Genomic DNA, 27,394 nt, shown 5'->3' with positions numbered 1-27,394 from the left:
ACCCCGCCCCATAAATTATTTGAACCCCCCCAACCCAGTTGCCAGTGTTTTTTTTCTGGGGCTCCGCATACCCCTCAACATTTTGTGAATCTTTGTACTTTTTTTTCTTCAATTTTTTTTATTTTCCAAAAATTTTAAACAAATAAACATAAATCTCAACCGTATTTAAACCAATCTGAGTGACATTGTTAAGTGACTTCCACAAATCCCTTTAGTTGAATTTAAGTGTATATCATTTTAACAGTTTTCCAAAATAAATTTTCTGGTGAACCTTTGTACTTTTGTTCATTTACTGTATTTATTTCCCCTGATTTTAACTATAAAATGGTGATTTTCTTGAGTCAAAATGAGAGTACCGCTAAACATTTTTTTTAGGGGGGGGAGCACTGGGCATTGCCATTCAAATGGTGTGTATGCACGCTGCGTGTTATAAGGTTTGGGGCAGCCCTAAGCCCACCCCGCCCCAAACTATTCTACACGATCCTATGTGCGCCACATTGGGAACAGAGTCTCACGGACTAATCTCCGATGTTGTGATGCACCTCGATTCACCATCATCATCAACACCCAAAGGATCAGCATCCACTTCCCGCCTCCCACCGCCGGAGCGCCATAAAGGACCCAGGAGTCCGGCCATACCCTTCCAACACCAAACCTCTCCGCCACCCTGCAAAGCAAAATCCCGAGCCGCAGGCGACGCGCAGGGCGCGCCTAGAAAGTCAGCGCGAGGCCGCCACGTGGGAAGCTGCAGTAGTCAAGTTACTAGTTCCTGTTGCGCACAGTCCCTGCTCTTTCCCCGGAGTGCCGTCACTCCAGGGTCAGTGCGAATCGTTAAACCGCAGGGTTGTAACCGTGTTGTTGTTGTTGTTTTGGCCCGATCTTGCTTTTGCTTTGCGCTTTGGCGGAAAGGGAGTAGCAGCGCTTCCCAAGGCGCGCCGTGCGTCCTGGTGAGAAAAGCGCACGACCGGAGAGAAGCGGCCTCCCTCCTCCTCCTCCCCGCTTGCGGAGCGCCTCCCTCCGCCACTAGCGACGGGGCCCACCACCCCGGGGCGGGGGCGGAGTGTGGGGGCCGGCGGAGTTTGTTCCGGACGTGGGACCCGCCCCGCAGCGGCTCCCGTTGGCCAAATAGGGAAGCGGAGCGGCCGGGAATCGCCGCGCTTCGCTTCTCGGAGCGCCGATTCGTATCGTGCAGGGAGGAGGGCCCACCCCGGATCTCAGCCATCTTTCGAGGGGCGGCAGGGACGGTAGCCGGCGATGGCAGAGGCAGGGCTGGGGGGCTTCTGAGTTCACCGAGCCGATCCCCCCCCGACCATGATGAATCCCAAGGAAGGCGCGGCGCCGCTGGAGAAATACAAACTGGTGGTGGTCGGCGGAGGCGGCGTGGGCAAGAGCGCGCTCACCATCCAATTCATCCAGGTATGGAGAGCCCAAGGCGGCGAGGGCGGGAGAGCGGGGCCGGGTGGGCAGATGGCGACAAAAATATATATTTAAAAACCTCCCCAAACTTTACCATATGTTTCCGCGCCGAAGTTCGCGTTCAGGTGACACAGGGCGGTGGTGAAAGCGAAACCTGAGCCAAGATCCTGTGTTGTTGATGAGGATGATTTATTTTTTTTAAACTGGGAGGAAGTTTTGCCGCCTTTGCTGGGACGTTTTCCCTCCCCAAAGAGAAGCGTTAAGAGCGTGGCCGCCTGGCTTGAGCAAGTCCCGATTGCCGACGCTGTGTGCACGTTTACTCGGGAGTAATCCCCGTGGAAGTTCGGTGGGGCTCCGATCAAACGTGCGCAGGAACCCTGTCGCCTGATTCCTCCTAGCGGCGGAGGCAGGGATTTCTCCTAAGGTGGCCCTCTAGATGTTGATAGACTCCAGCTCCCATCATCCCTGACCGTTGGCCACGCTGGCTGGGGCTGATGGGAGTTGTAGTCCCACAAAGTTTCTCAGTCCTGTTCTAAGCCGATCCCGTCGCTGCCCCCCCTCCCAAATAACCAGGATCCACGGTGAGAGAGAAAAGGGCTTTGATGTTTGCCGGTGAACTGGAAGGGCGATTGGGGTTTGCTGCTGCTCAATCCTGAGCAGCCCCAAATTCTCCCTCTGGAGAGGCTGAGATTGCGGTCCTCCTGAACCTCCCCTATTGGGAACCAGGTGTTGAGGGGGGGGGGGCAAGGGTGCCAGCTTGAATAAAATATTGGGGAGGGGAGGCAGGTAAGCCCCATCCCGCTTACAAGACATGGCACATTCACACTGTTTGAAAGGCAATGCCGATCAACTTTGGGGGGCTCTCAAATATTTTATTGGGGGACAAAGGGACCTTGGCCCCCAGGAGGTTGGGGAAGGAGAGTTATCCTTGGCATGGAATGGAAAGGTCCAAATCAAGTGGAGAAAAAAGGGAGGTAGCAGGGACTGGGACCATCAGCATCACACTGTTCTTGTGAGCTTTCTAGAGGCAGCTGGCTCCTGTTGTAAACAAGGGCTGGGCTGGATGGCATTTCCAGCTAAAGGATCTTGCATGCGAGGGCTGGAAAGGGATCTCTGCTCAGACCCTGGAGAGCCACTGTTCAAGCTGATGTGCCCAGGCTAGGTGGACCAGGCAGTTTCAAATGATCAGATGACCTTTGGCCCCGATGCATTAAAGCAAAGCTTGCATTATTTTACAAATTTGGATCTGATCCAGAAAGGCAAACCTGTTTATAATTTTTTTAAGAATGCAGGGAAGGGAAGGACCAGAATCCAAGGTTTGTGTAGCAGACTGCAGAGATCCTTGCAAATAAAGCCACAGACGTTATTAGCATACTTCTGTTTCATTTTAGTGGTCGGCTAAGAGAGTAAGAGACGCAGGTGGCGCTGTGGGTTAAACCACAGAGCCTAGGACTTGCCGATCAGAAGGTCGGCGGTTCGAATCCCCGCAACGGAGTGAGCTCCCGCTGCTCAGTCCCTGCTCCTGCCAACCTAGCAGTTCGAAAGCACATCAAAGTGCAAGTATTTTATTGCTATAAGCAGCTTTTGAGATCTACGTGGTGAAATGCAGGATATCATGTTTTAAATATACAAATAAGAGTCCTGTTGAGCATTCTGGCAACAGTTATTTCATTCAAGTAAATGTAGTTGTTTAAGTAGGCACAGCGAGATATTTTGTTGTACCTGGCATTATCAAAACTTGCTGTCCTAGCGAAGTGCCAACCATTCTAAACCAACTGCAAATTAAACACCCCCTCCGAAAAGCACCAGAAGAAAACACACCAACCCAACTCAGAACCCACAGAAACCTCTCCCCCCCCCCATCCTTTGACCACTGGGCTGAAAGGACAGGACCTTCTAATGTAACCATGGCTTGGGTCTTACCTGCCACGATCATTGATGGCATAGACAAGGAGGAAACCTTCCCCAGTACGCATATACTGCTCTCGCATGGCCCCAAACTCCTCCTGGCCAGCTGTGTCCAGAACTGAAATCATAAGTGCAAGTAGATAAATTCCGGCGGGAAGGTAAACGGCTTTTCCGTGTGCTGCTCTGGTTCGCCAGAAGCGGCTTAGTCATGCTGGCCACATGACCCGGAAGCTGTACGCCGGCTCCCTCAGCCAGTAAAGCAAGATGGGCACTGCAACCCCAGAGTCTGTCACGACTGGACCTAATGGTCAGGGGTCCCTTTACCCTTTACCTTTAAGAGAGTATAGAATCATAAAGTTAGAAGGGATCACAAGAGACATCTAGTCCAACCCCCTCCAGTGCAGGAATCTTTCACCCAACATGGGGCTTGAAACCACAACCCTGAGTTTAAGAGTCTCATTCTCTATCAGCTGAGCTATCCCATGACGACAATGGAGGAGAGAAGTTCTCCTCCGCAGCCAACATGGGGAAGAAAACCAGGCTACTAACTTCCTAGCAGGATAGTTAAAAAAACGGCCTTTCACCAGATCCATCCCTCCAGCACCCTGCTTTATCTGCTTGCTGGCCAGGGAGTAACAGAAAGCAATCTCATTCTCCTTAGCCAGCCCATTCACTCGCCTGCATGGAATTCCTAGTCGCCTCTGGTGACCAAATTACTGATCTGATGTCAAAGAGACCTGAAGGAACTCTTGTGCTGGAAAACTATGGTTCTCATGGGGAACACAGGATCAATACTGGGGGTAGGGTGTCCAGTTTTGCTCTTATGGAGTAGCAAGGGTCTTCAAGTTCAGTTCTTTCTGTCATCCTTAACATCCTTCCTTCCTTTCTTCCTCCCCACCCCCCCAGTCATATTTTGTCTCGGACTATGACCCCACAATTGAGGACTCGTACACAAAAATCTGCAACATTGATGGCACCTCCACACGGCTGGATAGTGAGTATTACTGGGCTGGCGTCCTATTCAGGTGATGTGGAGGCTGCATGCAAATGTTTTGAGGGAGACAGAAGCTTGGGAGAACACGATCCTTGCATTCTGCAATGGGCAGCATCCTTCCTTAGCACTGCTTATAAAGGGATGGAGGGACATCGAGTGTATCATGACCACAGCTTTGTGGGATGGGGCTTTGTTATGCTTTCCCCCATTTCCAGTGTCCTCCATCAGTGGTCAAATGAGGGGGGGGGGTGACATTCAGTTTGTGTGACAAACGGCTCCATGAGAAGCAAATTGAGGAAGGGAAATTAGACAGAAAGTATTGGGAGAGGAGAATCACCCAACAACAAAGGGATGATTGGGAACAATATGATGTGAAGTGCCATATTGAGAGAGCTCAGACAGGTATAATTTCCCAAGTGCTTTATTGCAACAAACTCGCAAGAAAGCTGTCCCTTCCTGATGACTTCATCTGATGGGACAGAAGGGTAGCCCATGCTACTACATGGAGGGTTAAAGATCTGGAAGCACTTATTGGGTGTGGGGGAACCATAAAGGAATTTGGAACAACTGTTTTTTGTCAAAGGTGAATAGGAGGTACACGTTTAGTAGGGGTGCATGTCAATATCAGAAGGACATAGGAATGAACGAATGAATCTTTATTTGCATCAGCCACCGGCCATAGCAACAAAACAACAATACAATATACAAATAATAAATATAATGATGTCATAATGCTTTTGGCCTGTTCTGCAAATGTAGTGTAATGAGGTGATAAGAGTGGAGTGTACCACTTTGAACTCCAGGTGAATGTTCCAATTCTGCACTTAAAACCACACTGACAATGACCCTAAACCAGGGGTCAGCAAACTTTTTCAGCAGGGGGCCAGTCCACTGTCCCTCAGACCTTGTGGGGGGCTGGACTATATTTTGGGGGGGAAATGAACAAATTCCTGTGCCCCACAAATAACCCAGAGATGCATTTTAAATAAAAGCACACATTCTACTCATGTAAAAGCACGCTGATTCCTGGACCGTCCACGGGCTGGATTGAGAAGGCGATTGGGCCGGATCCGGCCCCCGGGCCTTCGTTTGCCTACCCATGCCCTAAACTCTGTAAATAGCAAATTAGCCCCACAAACTAGCGGTTTCTCCCTCAGCCGATGGAGGGGGTGGTGCTGGTTGCTTCTTATTTGCAGGGAATATTATGTCTGTCTGTTTTGATGTGGGAGAGCACATGAATGTAGGACAGGGATAGCCAACATTGTGCCTTCCAAACATTTGTTGGACAACAGATCCCAATACCTCTGGCCATTGGCCCTCCTGGCTGGGGCTGATGGGAATTGGAGTCCGTCATATTTACCTGCCCCACACCTGACATCATCCATGACGTTGGGTGTAGGATAGGTGAGTATGACTAGGCCTAGGCATCATCGCAGACCAAATGGGGAGGCTTGGTGGACCCAGTCAGTCCCAGGGGGCCGTCTCTTGTTTCACACCCATCACATTTGGAATGATTCAGATCTAATCTGCTTCCCTTATGATTTCAGTTCTGGACACAGCTGGCCAGGAGGAGTTTGGGGCCATGCGAGAGCAGTATATGCGTACTGGGGAAGGTTTCCTCCTTGTCTATGCCATCAATGATCGTGGCAGGTAAGACCCAAGCCATGGTTACATTAGAAGGTCCTGTCCTTTCAGTCCAGTGGTCAAAGGATGGGGGGGGGAGAGGTTTCTGTGGGTTCTGAGTTGGGTTGGTGTGTTTTCTTCTGGTGCTTTTCGGAGGGGGTGTTTAATTTGCAGTTGGTTTAGAATGGTTGGCGCTTCGCTAGGACAGCAAGTTTTGATAATGCCAGGTACAACAAAATATCTCGCTGTGCCTAATTAAACAACTACATTTACTTGAATGAAATAACTGTTGCCAGAATGCTCAACAGGACTCTTATTTGTATATTTAAAACATGATATCCTGCATTTCACCACATAGATCTCAAAAGCTGCTTATAGCAATAAAATACCCAATATATGAAATTTAATTACAGGTAGGTAGCCGTGTTGGTCTGCTGTAGTCGAAACAAAATTTAAAAATTCCTTCCAGTAGCACCTTAGAGACCAACTAAGTTAGTTATTGGTATGAGCTTTCTGAAGAAGTGTGCATGCACACAAAAGCTCATACCAATAACTAACTTAGTTGGTCTCTAAGGTGCTACTGGAAGGAATTTAATTTACATTAATAAAACCTCAATTAATTATGAGGTTATAACATGCACATTTAATCATTTTTAAAAGATGCAAAGATCTAGTTTTGAAATAAAAGTTTTGCCAGTTAATAGCTTACGTTACACACATACTCTGCAGAATATTTTATATTGTTTATCCTCACAACATCAAAGCAGACTGTTCTAATTTCCATTTTACAGCTGGGGAAACTGAGACTGAGAGTAACTTATTCTAGTCAGTCCAGTAAGCTTACAGTTAAGGATTTGACCCTGGGTTAGCCACACCTGATGTTTCCAGTTCCCCTAACCTTAGTAGTTTTTAACCAAACTTAGAACAGTGTCCTTTTTAGGGAGCATCTTACTGAAAAGTCTCACCTGTGTTCTTTGCTTCTCTGCCACAGTTTCAATGAGATCCACAAGTTTCACACACAGATACTTCGAGTGAAAGACCGTGACGACTTTCCCATGATCCTTGTGGGGAATAAGGCTGACCTTGACCTTTATCGGCAGGTGAGCCTTCCATAGCATTCAATCACTTATCGTGATATCAGTCTCTGCGTGGTGGGACTCTGGGCTGGTACATGAGTCGATAATGTTTTGAATCCTCTCTCTGCAGTCTTAATTTGGGAAATCCATATAGACCTGGGTAAGAATTAAGATAAATGTGTAATGCCTTGCTCTAGGGAGGCTTGGCAAGGCATGAGCTTGAGAGACGAGGCCTTCTTTGTGGTGGCGCCACAACTCATGAATGCTTTCTCAAATTTATTTCATCAGTCTCCCTCTGTGTTTTGTCAGAGATGGGATGCACTTCTATTTTGATGGGGGATTTTGTGTGTGTTTCACACCCAGTTTTATCGTTGCTGGTTGTAATGGATAATAGGGAGAAGGAACCATCAGCCCTCCATATGTTGTTGGATTGTAACTCCCATCATCCCTAGCTATTGGCCATGCTGGCAGGGGCTGATGGGAACTGGAGTCCAATAACATGTGGAAGGCCACAGGGTAAGCCATCTTTGATTTAACATCTTTTGCTGCTGCTACATTTGTTTTTGCTCTGCTGCAAGTTCTGACTACATGATGCTAAGCCAAAGCATGGCTTAGGATGAACGTGCAAGTGGGTGGACTTCTACAGGGAAATGATGACCACTTTGTACCTCCAGCACTCGTTCTCCTGTTGCCCTGAGCTGAGCCGTGATTTGCCTTAGCAGGTCATCCAAATCTGGGCAACTAATAAATATAATACAGTGGTACCTTGGGTTACAGACGCTTCAGGTTACAGATGCTTCAGGTTACATACTCCGCTAACCCAGAAATAGTACCTTGGGTTAAGAACTTTGCTTCAGGATGAGAACAGAAACTGTGCGGCAGCAGCGGGAGGCCCCATTAGCTAAAGTGGTACCTCAGGTTAAGAACAGTTTCAGGTTAAGAACGGACCTCTAGAACGAATTAAGTTCTTAACCTGAGGTACCACTGTAAAGGACAATAAATAAAATTGAATAATTGCCATTCCCTGGCTGTTTTATATGGTGCGCAGGGAGCAGTGTTGTATTTGACCCAGTTGGTCTCCAAAATTAGGAGAGCTTGCCTGAGAGAAAATTTATCTTTGTGAGCAGCCATGAGTGGGGAAGATTTGGCTGCCACAAGGCACCCACGCCTTCTTACATGCCCCTTCACTATCTCCACATTTCCAGTTCCCTTAAAAAATGTGGGGCAGGGGTCACAAATGAGGTGGATGTGGGTTGCTGTGCAACCAAACATTACAACTACCAAATGGCAGCCGCCATTTTGTTTTCTCCTTTTGCTCCCTCCCTCCCACCACCACAGCTACACTCTTCCGTCATGTAACGGTATCCATTGCTATTTCTCATCGCTGCTTTCTTATCCAGGTACCCAAGGAGGAGGCCCTCAGCTTTGCCCGGGAGAATCGGATCCCGTACATGGAAGCCTCTGCCAAAATCCGCCTCAATGTGGATGAATCTTTCTATGAGCTGGTCAGGGCCATCAGGTAAGAGGACAGGTGACTTGCTGGACGTGTTGTTTCTTAACATGACTAAGTCGGTTGCTTTGAGACAATTTTTTTTTTTGCAGGGGTGTCAAATACAGTGGTACCTCGGAAGTCGAATGGAATCAGTTCCGGAAGTCCGTTCGACTTCCAAAATGTTCAGAAACCAAGGCGCGGCTTCCGATTGGCTGCAGGAAGCTCCTGCAGCCAATCGGAAGCCGTGGAAGCCCCATCAGACGTTTGGGTTCCAAACAATGTTTGCAAACCGGAACACTCCCTTCCAGGTTTGTGGCATTTGGGAGCCAAAATGTTCGACTCGCAAGGTGTTTGGGATCCAAGGTATGACTATATAATGAATAAGTAAATACAGTGGTACCTCGGGTTACATACGCTTCAGGTTACAGACTCCACTAATCCAGAAATAGTGCTTCAGGTTAAGAACTTTGCTTCAGGGTGAGAACAGAAATCGTGCTGTAGCGGCAGCAGGAGGCCCCATTAGCTAAAGTGGTGCTTCAGGTTAAGAACAGTTTCAGGTTAAGTACGACCTCCGGAACGAATTAGGTACTTAACCCGAGGTACCACTGTAATAAAATTGGCTCCCCAAAGCCTGGGGGAAGCAGTTTCCTTTGATAATAACTTCAATATGGAGGCCATTTGTGGCTATTTGTACTGTATTTCATTATTTACTTCAACCTGGTGCCCTCTAGATGTTTCAGATTATTGGGTTGTCTTTGTTTTTGTTTTTATTATGTATCCTGTGTTTTTATTTTGTAATTTATGTTGTGAACAGTCCTGAGATCAATGGGTATAGGGCCGTATACAAATTTAACAAATAAATGAAATACTACTACTGCTGATAATAATAGACTACAGCTTCCATCAGCCCCAGCCAACACAGCTTGGGGAAAGTTGATTTACTTATATATATATATATAACCCTATGCCCTTAGCCTAGGGGTAAACAGGTTTGAGGCTTGTGGCATCTACTTTTACTAGATCCTCAAGATCCACCAATTAGAGTTTTGCTAAATTTGGCCACTAAGTTCAGGGGTACCCAATAAGGTGTTATTTTAGATGTTAAGACTTGAACTCTCATCAGCCTTGACCAAAAGCCATGGTGGCTAGGGCTGATGGGAATTATAGTCCAACAAGAACTGGAGGGCTGCCTGTGACCTAGTCATAGAGTAAAATTGTAGAGTTGGAAGGGTATGTGAGGGTCATCCATCCCACCCCTGCAATCTCAGAACTTATGAGAAAAATTAGCATTTTCCTGAAAATCTGAGCAGGTGATAAGAGCTATGCTGCCTTATTTTTGCTATACAGTCATACCTCGGGTTGACGTTGCTTCAGGTTGAGCGTTTTCGGGTTGCACTCCGTGATGACCCAGAAGTAACGGAATGAGTTACTTCCGGGTTTCGCCGCACGCGCAGACGCTCAAAATGACATCATGCGCAGAAGCGGCGAATCGTGACCTGTGCATGCGCAGATGTGGGTTGCGTTCTGCTCTGGATGCGAACGGGGCTCCGGAACGGATCCCGTTCACATCTAGAGGTACCACTGTATTCTCTCTCTGCTTCCTGTCCCAATTTTCACCTCTTTCCTCTTTCGATTTGCAGGAGGTTTCATGAGCTGGAATCCCCCCCTGCCCCGGCTGTCAGCCCTAAGAAGAAAGAAAGCAAAGGCTGTCCTTGTTCCCTGCTGTGAACTGCCTTCCCACACCAAGCTACAAAGCCCGGAAAGGGAAGAAGAACTGCTCGGGTTCCCTCCTAAGGAGTGGACGCGGCAGGATTTCTCCCTTATCTCCACCTCCCCCCACCTCTCACCTCCCTCACCTATGCAACAAGGGCTGGCAATGTGTATTCTGCAGTTGTGTCCAAATACTACAATATGTCTGGTGCAGAGAGTTCCTGCAAACTGGAACAGGTCAGGAAGCAGATAAATCATGTACCCACTCAACACCCACTAAATAGGCAGGAAATAGGTTATATACATGATGACTGGGACAAGGTGCGGGAAGAGTACGCCGTGCCTTCCTATCCTGTTCCCCCACCTTTCTCTGTTAAGTCTTCAGAGAAAACTGGCAAGAAGGGGAATCTCTTACACCAGGGGATAGGAGTAGAGGCGGACTTGGGGCTTTCAGAGATGCCAAAATTTGGTGCCGTGCCCCCCGCCCCATATCCCAGTGCGGGTGAACCGGTCACGCTTCTCTAAATCTGCCTGTAGTAGAAGGCAGAGCAATTTGAGAAATGTGCGTTCATGGGTTTAAATCCGGAAAGAATAGGATAGTCTGGTTTTAGGATGGGTGAGAGAGTGGGCAGGAAAACGAGGCGCTCAGACTCTTCAATGCAGCCAGAGCCAGCAAGCTTTTTGCACATACACACTTTTATGTACATGTTCAAAGCCGTATTGTACAAATGCATTTAAAGGGGTGTTATCTATTTTTAAAAAAATCACAGCCATCATTATGCATAGCACATGTTTAATAGGAACGGTCAATAAAAATTAAGCAAGGAATTTTTTTTTTGCAACCTTCCAGCTGCTTTGGACTACAACTCCCATGAGCCCCAGCCAGAACACATCCTAGCAGGGGCTGATGGGAGTTGTAGTCCAAAACAAAAATAGGTTAGCAGCATCGCATTACAGTAGGGGACCCAAAGAAGCAATCTTTTTTTTAAAAAAAGATCAAGTTTTGTGGGGAGGGTGCCCCCTCCCCACAAAAACCATCTGGGACAGAGGGTTGAACCCCAAGGGCTATCTACCCATTTAAGATCCTCTACCTGCCACCTAAAGAGCAAATGGGCATAATGAAATTAAATCCTGCCCAAATGCAAGGCATCTCCCCCCGCAAGCAGTTAAGGGATGTGTGTGAAGGTCACTTCTGCCAATTCCGCTGCCATCCTGCTGCAGATCATTCCAGCCTGTTAAACACCAAAGAGTTACCACCTATTCAAGCACCATCATCTTGTGGCACTTTAAATACGAACAGATTTATTATGGCATAAGCCATCCTTGAATGGAGTCCGCATTGTCAGCTGTAGGAAGTCTTCTCTGTTGGCAATTATATGTAATCTACACATACACATGGTACAGAGGGGGTGGTTTTTTTTTGCAAACAGTGGGGCCAAAGGGCCATGAAATGTTAGGGTAGGAAGCTGTGAAATTCTCACATACCCAGAAGTGGTTTTGAATAAAAGGGAGGCATTCCCAAATCAGTGTGTGTTGCTGTTTGTGGTGGCGGCACAAAATTGGGCGGGTCAGGAAGCAGGCAGCACTGAGTAGGCTATGGAGACATTCAGGCTATAATCCGATACACACTTACCTGAGAAACAAGTTCTCCTTGAACTCAGTGGAACTTTCTTCCAAGCAGACATTCATGGGACTGCATTCAGTGTGGTCTCTTGGATATGGTCCATCCACATTTAAAGGGTGAGCAGGCTGCCTTGGGAGTCTCAGGATGTAGCCCGTGGAGCAGGAATGGGGAATTGGTGGCTCTCCAAACACATGAGATCCAGCTCACACCAACCGTGGCAAAAATGGCTAACTGTGAGGTGCGATGGGCGCTCGGGTCAACAGGACTTTAGTGACCGGCATAGGTGCTCAAGGTGATCTATCCATGATCAACCTACACCTGAGGGATGGAGGACAGACAAAAGGAAGTCCTTCACAGGGCACACCACTGAACTATGGCATTTGGGTGGCTTTAAGAGAGGATTGGACAAATTCATGGGTGGGCCCTAAAACACCTGTAACTTAAAACTTAATGGAAAGACTGACCCATATCCTCAGGCAACAGTGTTTTGAGTCTCAACTTCTTCTGTATTCTAATTCCTGAAGAAAAGAAAGGTATTTGTACTGCAAATAAAATCAAACTCGGGGCAGGTACTGGTGAGGCTGTCCTTTGTTGCGATCTTTCTTTCAGAAGTTAAGAAAACTGAATACTGGGTTAAAGCAGGGACACAATTACTAGACTTTTGGAGATTTGGGGTGGAAAAACCTATCTGGAGCAAGGAATGGGGTTTCCAAAGTCTAAACCAGTTTCCCAAACTTGGGTCTCCAACTATCTCTGATTACAGTTCCCAATATCCCTGACCACTGGTCCTGCTAGCTAGGGATGATGCGAGTTGTAGTCCAAAAACAGCTGGAGACCTGAGTTTGGGAAACCCTGGTCTAAACGGACTTAGATTGCTTTATTTAAGCCAGCGGTTGTGCATTTGTTAGGCAGACACCGAACCAAAATGGGGGACCTCGGTGGGGGACAAACCTCTAGGACATGGGAAATTTTTGGCCCTCCAGGTGTTGCTGAACTACAACTCTCAGCTGCACCAAGGAGTTGTAGTACGCAACATCTGGGTGGCCAAAGGTCCTGCTCTCTGGCAACACCTGCTCTAGAATTAGGAAGCCAGGTCTCCTGGGTGTGTCTCATTGTCCAAACTGCTCACTGCAAATGAACTCTCCCTGGCCACCCCAAAAATAAGGAATAAAGCTGTACAGCAGGCATTTGATTTTTGCAAAGAAAAGTGTTTTTTGTCATTTTGTTTGTGTACACAGTATACAATGTGAGTTTTACATATTGAGAGAAAAAAACGTCTCAGACACTAATAATAAACAATAAAAATATATAGGAACATCCAATAATACAGAACACAAATCCCATTATCTCAGAACAATACCCTTGAGGCGCGAACAAGATACACAGAAATACACATCGTAAAAAAGGGGGCCTTCCAAGATCCAAATTTGGGGCGGGTGGGGGAGGAGGAGAAGTCTTTTCGTCACAGGAAGCTGTGGGGTGTGTTTGTGTGTGTGCGCGCACACACATTCTTAAACAACTCTGAGCTGGGCCCTTCCAATTCTGGTGCACAGGGTTTGGGCTGCTTGGCCCCTCCGTCCAGGGGGCAAACGCCTTAGCAAAATTTTGCATGAAATTGATGGTGCGAGTCTGTCGTTCCAGGAGGTATCGAGGCTCTGAATATCCCTTGAAAACAAACCACGTGTATGTCCCCCCATCCCTTCGTTTCCCAAACCCCATGTTCAACTTACTAACCCCACCTCCACACACAGGTTCAAGCTACAGTCCGTCGCCTCTAAGGCCCAACAGCTATCAGTAAACCGGGTTTGCGAGGGGAAAAAGCTGTTAAAAACTAAATTGCAAGCTTTTAAAATATCCAAAAGGAAGCCAGTCAACCCTCTTCCCCCCCTTTAAAAACACTCCATTCTGAGTGGAGCTCATGTACACGCAAGTTCCACCCCCCTCCATGCACTCTCACAATCACACTTGCCAACCTCTACTCATCCACAATAAATAATTAAGGGGAAGGGGTAGGATCCAGGGGGATGTGGAGAGTTGTGTATATATAAGGGACCCTGATCTAACACAGCCAGATGGGCCCCCAACACATTTCTGTGCTGTCCAGAAACTTAACTGAAGAAGCTCCGCTGGGGCAATGGGACCAACCCCTCTTCTGAGGTGGGATCTGTTTTCTTTTTTTTCTTCTTTTTTTAAAATTTTTAATTAAATTTTCCAACATACATTTATAGTATCCAATCTAAATTTATCACATATTTTCTCTTTTAGACTTCCTTCAACCTCTCTGACAATCATCCATTATTCAAGGTGGGATCTGTTTTCTCCTCCACCCTAGAGTACCTTTTTGCACTTCCTCCATGAGAAGTGTGTGGGAACCATGATTAAAAATAAAAAAAAAATCAAACCGGTGGGTGGGTGCTTTCAGCACCCCCTGCAATGCTGGAATATGCAGCTGTCCCATATGGGGATCAAACCTGCAACCTTTTGACGGTAGAGAAAAGCAAAGAAGAAACAAAAACTGAACCGTGGGGAGACTGGGCTGGTACAGAGAAATCAGAAGTAGTCTTGGGGAGTGGGAATGAGGTAGACGTTGGTTGGGGGGGGGGATCTGATCTAGCAGGGGAATCTACGTGGAGATGTGAAATGGATCTGGGAGGTCACTAGGAAAACCCAAAGGAGAAAACATGCCGAGGTGGCTAACTGGCTGGGCTATGGGTGTGTTTGGGTGATATATGAGAGAGGCTGGCTGAATGACCGGGCTGGGCTGCAAGCGGAAAGTGTGTGAAACAGGGCAAGGACCTAATTGTCTATCTAAAGAGAGTTTATTTTAGCATTTCAGCTCAGGGTTAGAGAGGGATCTTTGCTTAGGAGGCTGCGGGGTGAGGGACACAGAATCTCCCTTCCCCCTCAATAACAACAACAACAATAATGGTGATTAAAAATAATAATAATAACGACCTCCTAATGAAAAGTTTCAGTCCAAACCAAATAACGTCACAGCTACAGGTGAGGAGAGAGAGAAAGAGAGAGAGAGAAACTCCTGCGTATCGTTAAGTTCAAGTTAGTCAAATACAATATGATACATAGACTTTTTATCCTATACAGTATATACAGCTGAGGGGAGGGATGGGGAGCAGAATCCTGCCTTGTCAAACACCACGAGGAAGGGGGTGGAAGGGAATTGTCCTTTCCTCAAAGGAGCTCAGTTCTAAGAAAAGCACAGAGGGACATAACTACGGCCTAGTGCACCCCTTTCCGTGATCCGTGTGAGGGCCAGTTGAGAAAGTCTGAACAGTCTTTTTTTTTAATGGGGGAAAGTGATAGGGATGGGAAGGAGAGAGATTTAGGGAGCCTTGATACAGACGGGTTGCTATGGGTATCGCTATGCCCCCCCCATTTATGGTTACCTATTCAGAAGGGTTATGGGTGGAGAGATGCTCCACATGTCCCAAAGAGCTAGAACCCCAAACTCAGCGGGCAAAAAGAAAAGAAGGGGGAAGAGTGGCTCGTGGCAGGTCCACCAGCAGCAATCGCCCCCACGGAAATGACTGAGTGAAGAAGGAAGGTGCTCCAGAGACAGCCTGTGGGAGTGGGTTGGGGGGTGGCTCTTTGCAACCGTTTGGTTGGGAAGGGGCAACTTGGCAATAAATATTCCTGTTGGAAGCAATAACAGAGGCAATCGCTGCGAGTGTGTGAGTGGAGTGCCTCTCCCCAGCCTCAACTCAAAGCAACAGTTTATTTGGCAGAGATGGGATGAGAGTTGTCTGCGGGCAGGGAGAGGAAGTGGGGTCTCATTGCCTGGTCAGACTGTGGTTAAAAGGATCTGGGCACTGTGCTAAGGGTGGCCAAATACACCCCCTGCCACACACACACTCGGCTTTCCCTAGGGAGAAGCAGAAGTTCCTGATGGACAAGAAGCAGGACGGTACCCTGGACCCTCTTGTGTTTATTCACGCTGCCCGCCAAAACACACGCGTCCCCATTCCCACCCCGTCACCCCAATGAAACCTACGGCTCCTGGATCCCATCCCCACAAGCTCCAGATCCCGGCACCAACACTCCTCTGACCTTCCTATGGGGGTCCTCCTACTCTCAGTCCCCACCAGAGCAGGGGGCGAGGCTGCTCCAATTAGACATTTATACATTTATATATAAATAATATTTCTCTGTACAGCCAGGGCAAAGGGGAAAGGGGGCTGTCCAGCCATCCGCTCCTTTTGATGAGAACCCTCCTCAACGTGTGCTCTCTGCCATCACAAACCTCCCGCGCACCCCACCACCAAAAATAAAAATAAAGAGGCGCATCCCAGGTCCTGGTTTTTTAAAAAAGAAAAGAAAACCTGAAAAGGGAAGGAGTGGTGGTGGTGATGGCGATGGTAAGCTGAGTCTGAACTCGTTGCCTGTGATGGTACCCCTCGACCTTCCTCTCCCCACTTCCTGCTCTGGCTCTGCAGAGGGGCGGGCGTTAGGTGGCCCCTCCCGGGGCGTGGCTCCGGCGGCTGCGTCACGCACATTTGCTCTGTGCCTGAGTCAGCAACTCGCTGAAGGAGTCAAACAGTTTCTCCAGCCACGGCTGGTTGCGCATGCACTGCTGCACCACTTCTTCCTGGCCCAGGTCCTCGTCCTGACCCTCGATCGCCGTTGTCTGCGGAAGGAGAGCCCCACCCGCCCCCCAAGAGAAGGACAAAACGTTAGCTAAGAGGCTTCATTACGCGCGCACATAATAATAATAATAATAATAATAATAATAATAATAATAATTTATTATTTATACCCCGCCCATCTGGCTGGGTTTCCCCAGCCACTCTGGGCGGCTTCCAAAAGAATATTAAAATACTATGATACATCAAACATTAAAAGCTTCCCTAAACAGGGCTGCCTTCAGATGTCTTCTAAAAGTCTGGTAGTTGTTGTTCTCTTTGACATCTGGTGGGAGGGCGTTCCACAGGGAGGGCGCCACTACCGAGAAGGCCCTCTGCCTGGTTCCCTGTAACTTGGCTTCTCGCAGTGAGGGAACCGCCAGAAGGCCCTCGGTGCTGGACCTCAGTGTCCGGGTAGAACGATGGAGGTGGAGACGCTCCTTCAGGTATACTGGACCGAGGCCGTTTAGGGCTTTAAAGGTCAGCACCAACACTTTGAATTGTGCTCGGAAACGTACTGGGAGCCAATGTAGGTCTTTCAAGACCGGTGTTATATGGTCTCGGCGGCTGTTCCCAGTCACCAGTCTGGCTGCTGCATTCTGGATTAGTTGTAGTTTCCGGGTCACCTTCAAAGGTAGCCCCACGTAGAGCGCATTGCAGTAGTCCAAGCGGGAGATAACCAGAGCATGCACCACTCTGGCGAGGCAGTCCGCGGGCAGATAGGGTCTCAACCTACGTACCAGATGGAGCTGGTACACAGCTGCCCTGGACACGGATTTAACCTGTGCCTCCATGGACAGCTGTGAGTCCAAAATGACTCCCAGGCTGCGCACCTGGTCCTTCAGGGGCACGGTTACCCCATTCAGGACCAGGGAATCCCCCACACCTGCCCGCCTCCTGTCCCCCAGAAACAGTACTTCTGTCTTGTCAGGATTCAACCTCAATCTGTTTGCCGCCATCCATCCTCCAACCGCCTCCAGACACTCACACAGGACCTTCACCGCCTTCACTGGTTCTGATTTAAAGGAGAGGTAGAGCTGGGTGTCATCTGCATACTGATGAACACCCAGTCCAAACCCCCTGATGATCTCTCCCAGCGGCTTCATATAGATATTAAAAAGCATGGGGGAGAGGACAGAACCCTGAGGCACCCCACAAGTGAGAGCCCAAGGGTCTGAACACTCATCCCCCACCACCACTTTCTGAACACGGCCCAGGAGGAAGGAGCGGAACCACTGTATGACAGTGCCCCCAGCTCCCAGCCCCTCAAGACGGTCCAGAAGGATGTTATGGTCGATGGTATCAAACGCCGCTGAGAGATCCAGCAGAACTAGGAAACAGCTCTCACCTTTGTCCCTAGCCCGCCGGAGATCATCAACCAGTGCGACCAAGGCAGTTTCAGTCCCGTGATGAGGCCTGAATCCCGATTGGAAGGGATCCAAATGGTCCGCTTCTTCCAGGCGTGCCTGGAGTTGTTCAGCAACCACTCGCTCAATCACCTTGCCCAAGAATGGAAGATTTGAGACTGGGCGATAGTTGGCCATCGTGGCCGCATCTAAAGATGGTTTTTTAAGAAGCGGTTTAATAACCGCCTCTTTCAGCGGGTCTGGGAAGGCTCCCTCACGGAGGGAAGCATTCACCACCCCACGAAGCCCATCGCCCAGCCCTTCCCGGCTAGCTTTTATAAGCCAGGATGGGCAAGGATCAAGGAGACAGGTGGTTGGTTTCACTCGTCCAAGCAGCCTGTCCACATCCTCGGAGGTAACAGATTGGAATTGATCCCACACAATTTGACTAGACAGGACTCTAGCACTCCCCCGCCCCGGCCCTGCTCCCACGGTGGCGTCTACCTCTTCCCGAATCTGAGCGACTTTATCTGCAAAAAACTTTGCAAATGTGGGCAGCACGGGACTCACGGGGCTTATGAAAACAAACGGATTCTGCAACCAGGCCAACCAAATTCTGCAACCCGAAGAAAGCGAAGTTGTGTTTCGTTTGTTTATAAAAATATTTATATAGCGCTGTGTCGTAAAAACGTAGCACAGTGGTTTACAGCACCATAAAAACATAGTCAAGCAATAAAGTCGTAAACAAGTTAGAAGCAAAAGGAAGTTGAAAGCAAACATCAAGAGACCGTTGTGTGCTCTTGATTGTCTGCATAGGCTTGGGGGAATAGAAAAGTTTTCAGCAGGCACTGAAAAGCTGGTATGGAAGGCGCCCGTATGAATTATGCACCTTCATGCAATTCCTCACTCCCTATGCCACTCAATAACTTCATAGAATTGTAGAGTTGGAAGGGTCCCTGAGGACCATTTACTTCAACCCCCTACAATGCACAAGTTCATTCTTGATTTGTTAGATATAGGGGTAGCACAAAAGTAATGCAAACTACCTGTGGCAGATCCCTCTAGCCACTGGAAATCCTATCCTACCACCTCTCTGGCTTTTTAGATTTTACTAGGCCATGATCACAAAGTTACAAGGATATATTTGCAACAACAGGGACAATAAACTTTTTTCTAAAAATAGTAGCTGAATTCTGAACCCAATTTCACGTTTTGCAACTCTATGATCTGCACACCCTGCAGTATATACATCATCCTCAGTTTAAGAGTGAAAGCTCAAAGTTCTACCGTAAGGAGACATCTCACGGTATCACCAACCATACTGTTGTCAACTCACACTGTTATGGGTTAAGACAATGGGGATTTTTTTTTTTTTTGGGCATTCAGCTAGGTTCTCCTCAGAGTAGAACCACTGAAATTAATGGACCTAATTTAGCCGTGTTCATTAATTTCAATGTGTCTAACTCTGAGTAAACCTTAACTGAATACCATGGATAAGTCAGTAGAGTATGAGACTTTTAATTTCAGGATTGTGGGTTGGAGTTCCACTTTGGGCAAAAAGCGTCCTGCACTGCAGCGGGTTGGAAAAGATGACCTTGGAAAAGATGACTGGGCCTTGCAATTTGATCTCTTTCTCCTCAATGCAAGGGACACCCTGCCTCTAACAAGGCCAGCATACCCAAGGTATTCCAGAAAGCCCAGCTGCCACAAAAATCTGTTTTTTAAAAAATTAAGGAACAAGTTTCCAGTCACCTTGGTTGGCCGTTTCCGCCCAAGAGCACCTGTCTCCCAGAGAATGCAGCAGCGTCTCTGTGCAACAACCTCTGGAATTATTTGTGCAAAGACGTGTTTTCATTGCGCCAAATAAGCACAGCCAAAACAGAGGAGTTTGTGCAGCTTGGATTTCACCTCAGACCTGCCCACTCCTCACTTCTTTACGGGGGGGTGGGGTGGGGAGCTCTATCCGTAGGAAAAAGGGATCCCAGGTGATGGAAGTAAAATGATACGGTTCTTACTCACCTCATCCTTACAACGCAGAAATGTGTGGTACTTGTAGTGGTGAAGGGAATGGTACAGAGTGTAGAAAAAGGACTTCTCCACCTCCACACTGAATTCCTGTCAGCAATAAGGGTGAAGAAATAACAGGGAGAAATCACTTACAAGAAATCACAGCCTACTGCTCACAAGCTCCTCCATTTCACCTACCCGAAGTACCTCAGAATCATACCGTTCCCTCCCTAAATGTTTCACAATAATCAATAAGTCTGCCTGCCCTTGCTCATTACTATCTCTTCCCTCGCAGCCATCTCTTCCACTTCTGCCTCTGCAAAGTTAATTTCTCCCTCCTGTTGCTATGGCATCTTCACCTCAGCACCCGGAACTTCCTGCAGCGGTAAGTCAATGCAGTGCCCTCCGGTTGCTGTGGGACTCCAACACCCATCAGCCGCAGCCAGCGTGGCCAATCGTCAGGGATGATGGGAACTGGAGTCCCAGCAACTTTTTGAAGGGCTACCCCTCAGCCCAGAGGTTGCCAACCCATGATGCCTGCAAAGGCCTTCACTGGCCCCCTCTGGAAGGGACCCCAGACTCTGAGCTGTCTTGGAAAAGGAAAGTCTCTAGCCCTCCAAGAAAGAAAGCTATGTTGCAAAATGTGCAAGTACCCCCCTTTTTTTAATAACAATTTATTAACTTTCCAAAAATAACAATACGGAAAAAAACAGAAAAAAATCATAACCAAATTAAACCATAAATTTTCAGTCCACTTCCCCTCTTAGTTCCATTATAATATACTTGTTTAAGCACGTCCATAAAACCTTATATACTTAACAACCCAATTTTAAAACCTTCTTCATCTTATTACAAGTGACTTTTAAAAGTTACACTGATGTAAAAATCTGTACACAAAGCTTTAAAAATATGCATTGAACAATTGCCCTTTTTTGTAATAATTTGTCCTGCATAGTTCAGTAATTTATTTTGCCAATCTTCTTCTATATCTTCTTCTTTATGTTCTTTGGCCGAGGCTGCTTCCTTCCAAAGGGGCTGGCTGGTCTTGGCCTGCCATCTAGTTTTGTATATCGGAACAAAGTCTTTCGTTCAAACAATCCACCAAGTCCTGTACATCTCAATATCATAACTTCATTTTTTAAAAAAATGTGCAAGTACCCTAATCAGTTTCTGTGAAATTAGCCAGCCTGGCTTCTTCTGCCTTTCAGAGTCGTTAGCCAATGAGTGAAGTTAAGAGCTATGATTGATAACTGAGCAGCTTGGACGACAGGCAAGAGGAATCCCTGGGGTCCTAAAGAGCTTCTGTTCCGGCCCTGCCATCCTCCCTCCCCACCTTTAAGTGCAATTTTCTTGCTTCTCTCTAGTAGTCCTTTCTAGTAGCCTTTTCTTTTTACCTAGCAACCAGGATACATCTTTCCTGTGGTGGGTTTGTCTGAGATCATGCATTCCCTAGAAGTTGTTTTCTGAAAATACTACTTAACAGTAAGTGCGGCTATTAAAGAATCCCATCTCCCTTTATTCCCCTCTCCTGGCACTCACCACAGATCATAATCTGCTCCAAGGCTGCCTTCTTCCCCTCTCCTGCGATCTTGTTGCTCCCTCCCTACGATGGAAACGGCCTTCTTGTCTCTATGCCGAGCTGCCCACCACCCTTCCAGAACACCTTCCCTCCCACAAGGCCTGTTCTGAACTTCCTAACCCTCTCTTATCCTAGACAGCTGCTGTTGCTTCATTGAATTTCACCTTCTTTTCCTTTGCTCATTTTTCTTAAGACTGCATGCTTCCCATGCAAAAAAGAAAAAAATGGCAAATGCAAAATGTGAAATATTGACAGAGTGGCTCAGGTGTGTCTGCTGCCGTGCGGGCACTCCTTAAAAATTCCTTGTATGGTTAACTTACAATACAAGGCCACACAGGCGTACTTCATAAGTAAGTCTCTCTGTTTTTAATGCAGCTTACTGCCAGGTAAGGGACGCAGGTGGCGCTGTGGGTTAAACCACAGAGCCTAGGGCTTGCCAATCAGAAGGTCGGTGGTTTGAATCCCCGCCACAGGGTGAGCTCCCGTTGCTCGGTCCCTGCTCCTGCCAACCTAGCAGTTTGAAAACACGTCAAAGTGCAAGTAGATAAATAGGTACCGCTCTGGCGGGAAGGTAACGGCGTTTCCGTGCGCTGCTCTGGTTCGCCAGAAGCGGCTTAGTCATGCTGGCCACATGACCTGGAAGCTGTACGCCGGCTCCCTTGGCCAATAAAGCGAGATGAGCGCCGCAACCCCAGAGTCGGCCACGACTGGACCTAATGGTAAGCGGGTGCTGGATAGCAGTCTAGGCTTTGTTTTAAGGTTTTGTGCCTTTAACAGCTGTACCTCCACAATCAGGCCTAGCAGGACATGGCTAGGGGTGGGAAACAGCAGCGGTGACAATATTGTGTTATGTCACACACCCCTTGGCAGCCATGTTGCAGTACTCCATGGTAGCCGTTTTGTGAATGGCACCCTCAGCAATCACACAAAATTAGGAATGTGCCTACTGGTCCGAAAAGGCTGGTGATGGCTGCCTTAGCTTACAGATAGTCAATATTCAAGATTCTCCACCTCCCTAGCCCTGACCGAGGCCTGAAATGAGTAGAATGACAAGGGAATTAAATAGCAGAACTAAAAAGGTGGTTTGATAGGATGTACTATTTCAGACTGGAGTGGGGGGTGACATCAAATTTCCTTTGGAACTCTCTCCTGTTATTTATTGGGAAGCATCTGCTGAGGACTTTCCTCTTTCAACAAAACTTTCAGGCAGTTGTTTTTGTTACTTCAGTTTGTATCTGTACTGGATTTCAAACTGCTTCTATTTATGCAATTGGGGCAACAGTTCTTACATATGCAATTGCTTTATACATATTTTCATTGTACTGTGAAATTGCCTTGAGATGCTTCATAGGAAGAGATTAATGAATTTAACTGATAATAATATTCAAACCCCTCCCAACAGTTCAAAAATGAAACAATTCCCTGCAAGTGGAAAGGCAGTGGGGGTGAACTAGAATCCTGTTTCCCTAATTAGTTATTTTACCTGCAGGGAATTTTCTTATGAAGGGAAATATTCCAACAATATGATCTCTGCCTGCCATCTGAAGTGGTGAAATCCCGCTTATCCTCTTCCATGTGTCCATCAGGTCCATGCTTCCTCGCTCACCCCCCTTTATTCCCCTCTCCTGGCACACACCACAGATCATAATCTGCTCCAAGGCTGCCTTCTTCCCCTCTCCTGCGATCTTGTTGCTCCCTCCCTACAATGGAAACGGCCTTCTTGTCTCTATGCCGAGCCGCCCACCACCCTTCCAGAACACCTTCCCTCCCACAAGGCCTGTTCTGAACCTCTTAACCCTCTCTTATCCTTGACAGCTGCTGTTGCTTCATTGAATTTCACCTACTTTTCCTTCCTTTGCCCATTTTTCTTAAGACTGCATGCTTCCCATGCAAAAAAGAATAAAGAAAAAAAAAATGAGAGCTTTCCCACAGACTTCTGGTTGGTGATGGTGAGAACAGGACTGATCAGGCAGCCTTTTCTTAGGTTCTTATGATCATACTACTTTTGCAGGCACCAGAGAGCAGAAAACGACAACAGCAGCAAGAGACCCAACAGGCATTCTTGTGGCCGAAACCAAGAACGAGAACGGTGAGAAAGAACTATATTCATGTTTGCAAAAACCCCTTATTTATTTTTCAAAACTGAAAGTGGTGAGTTCTGAACATTTGCTCCCTTGAGGATGTTTTAATTCCTCAGAGCTGGAAATGCGAGATACAGACTAAATGAGAAATTCCTTAGAGTTCTGTGGTTTGAAGATGCAGTGCTCAACGGTTCTCATTTCCAAAATAAAAATATAAATATGTTTTAACACACTGTGGGTTCCTGGTGTGTAATCAAAATTGCATATTTTAGAGATTTTCATGCCTTTTTTCTTCCAAATACAAGCAGCGAAGCACAGGATGTGGATGCTATTAATTTTGTTAATGCAGTCTGGTTGCATCCAAGAAAAAGAGTGGTATGTAGGGGGAGGGTTTAGTCTGCTCCTTAGTTTGGAGTGAGCTCCCCTGGCTACATTTCGCAGGGGAGAAATGGCTGCAGGATTTCCCCTAAAATATGTACACTGAACCAGGACAGTGCACTCACTTTTGTGCACATGCAAGTACAGATGAAAACAAACTTAGCTCATTTGTCCATCCCTAGACTGAGATGCATGCCATGCTCTGAATTTTTACGGCACAAAGGCATGAGGAACTAGAGACCCCACCACCATCATTGCTTGCTGGTTAGAAGAAGGGAGTCTCCTATAGCCTGGACAGCTGAAGACTTGCATGCTGGTGGTTTAAAAATCCATTGTGGTGGAATTCCTGATGGAAGGCAAGCCATCACACTGTCAGCTTTGCTGAGCAGTGCACCGCTGGGGTGGGGTTGGGGTGAAGAAATAACAACAGGTCTTTGGGATGGACTTTGCACTTTACACCTTTGTGCTCCACTACAGAGCTGACCCGCTTGTATAAAACAAAGGCCTCCTTTGGGAGATGGGCGCCATAAAAAGTTCTGTTAAAATGTTAAGTTGGTGTTCCAGAGTGAGCACCGTCTGGGCACAGAACCTCTTTTGGGGCACCCCTTGCCCAACTGGCTTGCTTGATTAAATGAGAAAGAAAAGTCAACACTCTCCATTTCCATTTTGGTCGCTGATGGGAGCATAGGGCCCTCTCATATGCTAAAATGGGAGGTTTTCTCTCCCTCCCCTCAATTCCAGTTAGGGCCTTTAGGGATTGCGCTTCTGCACTTCCTGGTTTCCTTCTTTTGTCTCTTGCATAAGCCACTGCACGGTTTCCATTCAGAGTTTTCTGTCCATGCCTTCAGACACAGGAAGGAAGAGCGACTGATGCGAGATTGCACTCCAAGCACTGGGCAACTGCATTTTTGGGAGGGTGCTGAAAAATCTTCATTAGACATCCCTAGCACTCTACATAACAGAACTACCATACCCAAGTAACAGGAGAGCAAGAGAGCTGGGGAGGGAAAGAAAAAGAAAGAGAGGCAGACAGAAACCATGGCATGGCTTTAAACAGTGTCAATATTCTCTTCTCTTGGATGAATATTTGAACTGTTAAGACTTTTCTTGGAAGTTATAATTCTATTGCTATTAATCTAATTCTATTATTAATTCTAATTCTATTATTCTAGAGGAAACAGACCACAACCCCCTGGCTTAATGTTTTGTCTGAACCAGGGATAATGACTTGTTCCACTCCCAACAAACCACGATTTGTAGCCTAGGTTTGCTCCTGACGTACTACTTGTGATTTGCTAGGAGTGACATGAACCACATTCCCTGGTTTGGGCCTAACGTTAAGACAGTAGTTGTAGTTTGCCTCCTGCAAGCTGGGAGGAGCAGAGTGATTCATTCGGGCACAGTAAGCTATGGTTTACAGTTTACCATGGCACGCAAACGCAGCCAATATGCTGCAGTTGGTAGAGATTCAGACTAGGAGTGGGGAGAGCCAGGTTCACATCCTCGTTCAGCTATGAAGCTCTTCCTGGGTGACCTTGAGCCTGCCTGCCTCTCTCTGATTCTAGCCTACGTCACAGGGCTGAGAGGATGAAACAGGAAGAGAGGGACTCTCTCTCCCACTCAAAAAAACAGCATCTAGAACCGTACTCAGTGTTGATCAGTTTGCTGCAGGTCCTTGATTCCATCTTGGCTCCCACCTACCTGCTGTTTGGATACATTCTTCTTGAGTTTGTTGAGTGTCTTGCGGTTGTAAGGTTCGCCCCCTAGGCGCAACTTGACTGTGGTGTCGCACGTCTCGGTGTGGAGTTGGGGGAACGTGTGGAGAGCCTCCTGGATGACGGACAAAAATATTCACTGTGAGACAGCAGATTTCACATAACCTGTGGCTGTCAGACTGACCTCCTGTGTCAAAAAGGGCCAGAGGTAGTTTATGTGGTATAGTGCTAAAAATGCAATTAGGAACTATGAGCCTCTGTATCGAGTAAGATACCAATATAACATAACAGTATCTCGGGCCATGTTGCTAAATGAAAAGTCTGGTGTCGTTATTTTCATGTTTTATTTCTTTATTTTTTATTTTTATGATTCTTAGTAATGCTGATTGAGGATTAACAAATGCTGATTATATACGGATATTCCCTGACTTTACTTCGCTTGCACTCCTAAGGGGTCAACGACAACTTTATAAGCTCCTCAACGGCATCAATGAACTCAGAAATTTGGGGAACCCTCACCTAAGCCACAGTCGCACGACAAATCTTCCGGCCTTCACTCTCTCATGGTTGTTGTGAAGGTAAATTGGAAGGAAGTATCCAAGACAGGGCTTAGCAATAGAGAAAACTACGTATCTAAAATAGGCATTTCTACACAATGCTATCTCAGGCAGGGTGTGGGGTGAAGAGTTAAACATTTTCCACTTGCCCCATTTTCATACCTGTAGCGACGGATTCAGAGATACTCTCTTCAGCACCTTTTTCTTGTGATCGTTCAATATCCCGTCAATCTTTCGCATGGGCGGAAGATAAAGTTCATCTGGGGGAGGATTGACAAAAGAGATTTTAAGCATCACACACAGTGTCCTTGGTGGGTATTTCAGTGGTCAGTTTTGTCTCCCAGCTATGGCGCACTCCTTGCGGAAGCTTGCCTGGAACCCACACTGTGTTCTTTCCAGCATCCAAGACTTTTCTAACATCCCAGGGCTTTAAAAACCATGTTTTGGTTGGTGTTTCCTTAAAGCAAATGAATCATCTCAATGCGTAGACAATTTATATTTTAATTTGGTTGCAGCTTTGTAAATCAGGATGGGGAGATAGTGGCTTGGATTTCAAATTTATCATGGGCTCTTATCATACATTGGTATATTTTAAAAAGTTACTGTAATTTTCACTATGTAATTTTTCTAGGCCCTTAACAAGAATCGAACACAAACAAACCTGTGACTAAAGCCAGAAATGTCTAGCATTTTGCACTAAGGGGATCCAATTTTCTGCAGCCAGAATTCTGCGGAGAAGGGAAAGTCACAGAAACATATTTAAAATTCCGCATTTGCTTTCTGATGGTGCGAGAACTCCTGGGCAGGATCTGACTTCCTTGAAAGGAGCTGCTTGTGCTACACATTAATAAGAGAATCATTTCACTTTAAGGAAAACGCCAACCATATTCAACTGTCTCTTCTGGTATTTAGTGCTTTGATTCCTCTGAGAAGCTGTGGCAACATCTCTCTCATTTCCAGCCCCAGAGAAGCATAAGGCTTTAACCTGCAAGAGGTCAAAGCTGTGATTAAACTCTGCAACAGCTTTGGATTGAAGCACAGGCCTGGTAGCCAGAGGCGACATGGAAATTTAATGTGAGGGAGTGAGCTGGTAGATGAGGAGTGGATCTCTCTGTCCTGCCTCTGCGCCTACCAAACGGAGCAATTTCTGAATTTTGAGTGGTCATGCTAATTGTTCATTTGCTCAGGCAGAATTTGGTGGGAAAGTGGCATGCAAACAAACATCTGATGATGATGGTGGTGGAAGAAGGC

The 27,394-nt window shown here is 47.0% G+C and overlaps 2 protein-coding genes and 1 long non-coding RNA gene across 3 annotated transcripts in view; 1 reads left to right on the top strand and 2 right to left on the bottom strand.

Moving 5' to 3' along the window:
- The first annotated feature begins 761 nt into the window (after positions 1–761).
- RRAS (RAS related) lies at positions 762–12,420 on the top strand. The gene is made up of 6 exons (XM_080977139.1): positions 762–1,416; positions 4,231–4,318; positions 5,866–5,968; positions 6,933–7,041; positions 8,418–8,536; positions 10,150–12,420. The coding sequence occupies exons 1-6, from the start codon at positions 1,312–1,314 to the stop codon at positions 10,235–10,237; spliced, it is 612 nt and encodes a 203-aa protein (XP_080833265.1). The 5' UTR covers positions 762–1,311; the 3' UTR covers positions 10,238–12,420.
- Positions 12,421–16,146: 3,726 nt separating this feature from the next.
- Positions 16,147–27,394, bottom strand: part of PRR12 (proline rich 12) — a 44,537-nt gene continuing 33,289 nt past the window's right edge. The window contains exons 11-14 of the mRNA XM_080976443.1: positions 26,306–26,403; positions 25,573–25,701; positions 19,846–19,941; positions 16,147–16,485 (exon numbers count right to left, since the gene is read on the bottom strand). Coding sequence (XP_080832569.1) covers positions 16,345–16,485; positions 19,846–19,941; positions 25,573–25,701; positions 26,306–26,403 — 464 coding nt within the window. The 3' untranslated portion in view covers positions 16,147–16,344. The remainder of the gene's footprint in view (positions 16,486–19,845; positions 19,942–25,572; positions 25,702–26,305; positions 26,404–27,394) is intronic.
- LOC308460674 lies at positions 20,978–25,559 on the bottom strand. Its single transcript, XR_013978711.1, has 2 exons — positions 23,257–25,559; positions 20,978–21,576 (listed from the first exon to the last, which is right to left on the bottom strand). It is a non-coding gene; the product is annotated as an uncharacterized lncRNA (long non-coding RNA).

Source organism: Podarcis pityusensis (assembly GCF_964106645.2).
Source record: "Podarcis pityusensis genome assembly, chromosome: 13".
Taxonomy (NCBI): domain Eukaryota; kingdom Metazoa; phylum Chordata; class Lepidosauria; order Squamata; family Lacertidae; genus Podarcis; species Podarcis pityusensis.
The sequence above is the reverse complement of the archived record's forward strand: the minus strand, read 5'-3'. Positions and strand labels throughout refer to the sequence as shown.

Excerpts from the sequence above, each read along its gene's own strand:
- RRAS (XM_080977139.1), top strand. The coding sequence starts at position 1,312 with ATGATGAATCCCAAGGAAGGCGCGGCGCCGCTGGAGAAATACAAACTG. Across the intron at positions 5,969-6,932 it reads GCCATCAATGATCGTGGCAG|TTTCAATGAGATCCACAAGT; the intron begins GTAAGACCCAAG and ends TCTCTGCCACAG. Across the intron at positions 8,537-10,149 it reads GAGCTGGTCAGGGCCATCAG|GAGGTTTCATGAGCTGGAAT; the intron begins GTAAGAGGACAG and ends TTCGATTTGCAG.